The 5000-nt window shown below is 35.2% G+C and overlaps 1 protein-coding gene across 10 annotated transcripts in view; it reads left to right on the top strand.

Moving 5' to 3' along the window:
* LOC136845717 (glutamate receptor ionotropic, NMDA 2B-like) overlaps window positions 1–5000 on the top strand; it is a 1021158-nt gene that overhangs the window by 879972 nt on the left and 136186 nt on the right. For all 10 annotated transcript variants that reach the window (XM_067115918.1, XM_067115917.1, XM_067115915.1 and 7 more), the window contains 2 exons: window positions 963–1146; window positions 4538–4647. In XM_067115918.1, the coding sequence (XP_066972019.1) occupies window positions 963–1146; window positions 4538–4647 (294 nt within the window). The remainder of the gene's footprint in view (window positions 1–962; window positions 1147–4537; window positions 4648–5000) is intronic.

Below are 5000 nucleotides of genomic sequence, written 5' to 3'. Positions count from 1 at the left end.
CCTTTTCCTTCTAAATTAAACTTCCTAAACTAAACTAAATGTGTTTTTGTTTTTATAATAGAATTAATAATTTTGAGGAATGAGACGGTAACCCACAGAGCGAGCATCAGCGACCACATTCAAAATTAAATTCCTTTTCTTTAGGTGCTCTCAGTTCATGCTGCTGGTCATATTCGCATCATATTTTCATTTTGCTGTTTTTTGCCAGCACAGTTATTTACTATCCCAAGGCAATTGGCGTTTTGAGAACCGAGATAAAAGCAAAGTAAAATTATGAAAATCGTGTCCCCTTCCATATGAAAAGAGCAACTAAAAAAAAAGCCAATTTTATTTCTTTTCAACTAGAGCATTCTTTAGCTATCCTCCCTACCCTTTAACACAGAGGTGATCAATCGACACTTTAGCCGTAGACCAAATTAGGGGTGGCGAGCAAGCGTCAGGCCTAGACCACTCGCGCTATCCTCTCCTGTCTCTGTCTCTTCAAGTAGTTAAAGGATGAGACCGCTATGTCATCAGCTTTAACAGTTAAGAAGCTTCTCTTCGCCTCTCTTGTTTGGTGTTGTGCAATGGCTGTAGTGTTCTTCTGAAGACGTTTGCTTCCTCTTGTTTTTTCTTTTTTTCAGGCCACCTTTAAATGCAACAACATCTATTGGCTCCACTTCATCGGCATCAGGTCAACCAAAGTTTTCAGTTTCTCAAAAAAGGCTAAAGAACAAACATATGTACATATAAACTAAAAAAGCTTTTCGCAAGCACACTCACGCCCAATGTCGCCAGTGAATGTTAAAAAAAAAAACAAGCCAACATTTACCTGACTGAAATATGATCCAAACACACGTACAAGCAGGAGCCATTTATTTTTCAGGGCGAGAGCCTCAGCGACGAGAGAAAGTTCCCCGGTGAGGTAGAAGAGCGCCCGAGAGCTCCCTCCTCCTTTTTCCTTCCTCTCTTTTCTCTTGCAGGGCAACAAATGGAACGGACTGGTGGCGGCGCTCATGAACCGAAAGGCGGACATGGCGCTGAGCAGCTTCAAGATCAATTCGGAGAGAGAAAGCGTGATAGATTTCACCGTCCCCTTCCTCGAGTCCGGCATCGCCATCGTCGTGGCTAAGAGGACTGGCATCATCTCGCCTACGGCTTTTCTTGGTAAGCACTTTCTTATCTACATTTAGCCGGCTTCCTCTGCTTCACCCTCCCCTTTCTCCACTCTCATTCTCCTCTTCTCCTTCCTTCCTCCCTGCTCAGTTTCTTGCTCACATGATCACGTAACTTCTTCGATGGAGAGTAATTTGTCTTTTTTCTGTCAATAACATTAAATTTGTAACGATCTCGCTTCTCCAGCGGAGATTTTCAGGTTGTTTTATTTCTCCATTTTTTCCTTCGGTTCGTAAATATGTTTCTTTCCTTAAAAAATCATTGTAACTGCTACATGGATATTTAGTTTCAAAAAATCCTTGTCGAGTAAGTTTCAAGCGTATGATGATCAGTATATATATATATATATATATATATATATATAGTCGAGTAAGCAGTATAGTATATATATTTCATACATACAATGATCAGTATATATATATATATATATATATATATATATATATATATATATATATATATATATATATATATATATATATATATATATATATATATATATATATATATATATATATATATATATATATATATATCGTGTGTGTGTTCCTCGTTATGGATTAGTACAGTTTTTGAACATTTCTTTACTGTTCATCAAAACTCGTTTAATCTAAAACTGATCATTGTACGCTTGAAACTTATTCGACTACTAATTAAGAATTTTTTAAAACTAAATATCCATATACCAGTTACAATGATTTTTTAAAGAAAGAAAAGTATGCACGAACCGAAGGAAAAAATAAAGAACGAGAATTGTTATATAGAACAACCTGAAAGTCTCTCTCTCATATACACACATATATAATATATATATATAATGTATGTATATGTATATATTATATATATATATATATATATATAATATATATATATATATATATATATATATATATATATATATATATATATATATATATATATATATATATATATATATATATATATATATATATGCATAAATACATAAATACATGTGTGTGTGTGAACTTGTACTGCCGGCCTAGTTTTTGCCTGGAAATTTTTCGTTAGATTTTGAAGCAAAAGTTCACCACTTGTATCGCTATTTACTCTTCATTTATCTCCACCCTCTAGTGGAGAGAGAGAGAGAGAGAGGGGGGATCTTTTCATTCCTTTTTTCGATGATGGGCCGAGGGTGATTATTGAATTTGCTGTCAGTGCCACCCGAGCGAATCGTAACTAAATTTGATTCAGTCTCAAACAAGCCTTCACCTACCTAGCTACCTGAGCGATAGCTGTCGGTGAGGAAAATCTGTTGAAGAACTTGACCGTGATTTAATTTCTTCACTCTTTCAATAATAGGCACTAATGAAGATTAGTTTCAAAATGGTGAGAAATTTGATGCTAACACATCTGTGGAATACATTTTGTTGTGTAGATTTTATATGTTTTTACGCGCATGTGCAAATGTATGCTTGTCATTATCTGTGGTAAATAAAGCGACGTCCTACAGCTTCTTCCTTTGAAAAATAGCAGTTGCTTCTCTTGGAAATACCCTCTAAGGTTTCAGAACTCTTTTCTCTTGGCTGAGAAAATCCTTATTTCAGCATTTAACGATCACTATATTTTTTGGATGAAAAGTCAGATTTAAATATCTGTCATCATTTAGCAGAGCAGAAAAAGGACAAAGTTTTGCAGACAATCGTAAAGGATGGGGAAGGAGTTCATAAGCGAATGTTTAGGGAATGACCAATAAGCAAGGCGAAGGAAAAAGGCGAAAGGAAAAGAGCGAGAAAGAAGAGATATAAGAATGTTAGGAGAAGTCGAAAAGAGGGCTAAGTAGAATGAAAAGATTGTTAAAGAAATGCATGGAAAGCAAAGTGAAAAAAAAATGAATGTTATTGGAATGACCTGATAACAAATCGAGGAGTTGCCGAAAATGAAGAAGAAGAAGACAAACAAGTCAAAGGAAAATAGAAAAGTGTCCTTCCACACAAACTCATTAGATGCCTCTTCATGTGTGACAATGAGGCGGACATGAAAACAAGGGGGAGATTATGAGATAACTTGCAAATGGTAGGGAACGATGTCAGTGCAATTCGTGCTCGCAATTGGGTGTAACCCTCACTCATAGCTACTTTTTTCCCTTGGACTTATAACTTCTCAAAATTAAATTCCTTTGCTCAGTGTGCTCTCGGTTTATGATGTTCCTGTTTACATTATTTCGTTTCATTTCTTTTATTTTGCCCTCACAGTCATTTTCGATCTTATTAACGTTCGTGTCACAAATTTTCTGTGAGTTTGTATAATTTTTTTTTCGGTCATATATATCAATTTTTTCTTATAACTAAAGAGTAGGAAGGCTATCCTACATATTAACTCTATATTATCGAAAATTTAAAGACGCTTTCGCGAAATCATTATTTTAGCCCGTGGATAAAACTAGGTTTCTGCCGCTTACAGAGTAGTCTCTGAAACCGAGATCATACCTCGTCTATGTGAGCATAGATTGCCCTAGCTTGCATGCATTGCGTAAAAGCCTTTGATAATTGCATCACCCCCAAATAAGGCCAGTTGTAAGTTTTATTAATCTTTTTATTTTTCATAGCACAGACACTTTAGTACCATAATCGACACAACCCTTGTATCCCAGCTTGGATCCAGTATGATGAAATCACAAATTCTATTGGTGGTAAAAGACACATGTAATTTATTTTTACTAAACTAAAGTTCTATCATGGGAAAAGTAAAGAATCGTTTCATTTGCACTGACTACAAGAAAATGAAATCAAAAAGTCTTGTTGAATGGGAATACACTCCGAAATTCCCAGAGGTTCACTCTTCTTTAGTAAATAAACAACCGTGCTGCGAAGGACTATCAAATATACTATTCTTTAAACTTCAGAGGCCAGTGGGACGGGCAGCCTTATGCTCTTATTCATCCCTTATTACCCCAGTGTCGGAAAAAGAAGGAGATGAGAATAGAAATATTTGTAATTCCGTAATGGCAACGGAGAGCTCCAAGGGAAAGCCGAAAATGAATGAAGATATTTATAGGACATCCGCAACGCAATGCTATTATAAACTAGCGGCCACTACACCAGGAAAGTTTTACAACAGAATCTCGACATTAGCAATAGAATTTCAGATATTACTGCGCGTAACTATGTTTTTTTTTTTTTTTTTTTTTTTTTTTTTGAAAAGTATGCTGTAAAAACAAAAAAATCAGTCTTATAGAAACATTCATTTATTAAACCTTTCTACAACGTTTACTGGTATTTTAGGTCTGACGAAACCCTTACTATTATGATTATTATTATTATTATTATTATTATTATTATTATTATTATTATTATTATTATTGCACTTGAATCTGCGATATATATTTCTAACAGAATATTTTTATTCACGTTTTCCCTAACAGAACCTTTCGACACTGCCTCTTGGATGCTGGTGGCGTTTGTTGCAATCCAAGTCGCTGCTCTCACAGTCTTCCTCTTCGAATGGCTTAGTCCCGGTGGATACAACATGAAAGTGAGTTTTCCTTTTACACTGCTTTTTCCCCCTCATAAAATTATCCTTCCTTTCTCCCTTGTTCTTGTACTAGAATCACGGGATATGCTGCTGGAGGAGTCATTAGTTAGGGAGGAGAGGAGACTAAACTTCAAAATATGTCGCAGACTGGTTTTAAAGAAGAATGATGTCATGCTTCAGTGGTTCTCCTGAAGCTAGGGATTTTACATAGGAAAATAATGCAGCCCACATTTTACTTGTATATAATTTCCAGTTATAAACCGCTTTTATTAAATGGTCGTTTTTCTAATGTCCATGGACACTAAGAGAAACACTGTTGCATATTAATAATACAGACACAATCATTCATATAT

The sequence above is a fragment of the Macrobrachium rosenbergii genome, chromosome 14 (genome assembly GCF_040412425.1).
Source record: "Macrobrachium rosenbergii isolate ZJJX-2024 chromosome 14, ASM4041242v1, whole genome shotgun sequence".
Lineage (NCBI taxonomy): Eukaryota > Metazoa > Arthropoda > Malacostraca > Decapoda > Palaemonidae > Macrobrachium > Macrobrachium rosenbergii.
This window is presented reverse-complemented; position numbering and strand designations above follow the sequence as displayed.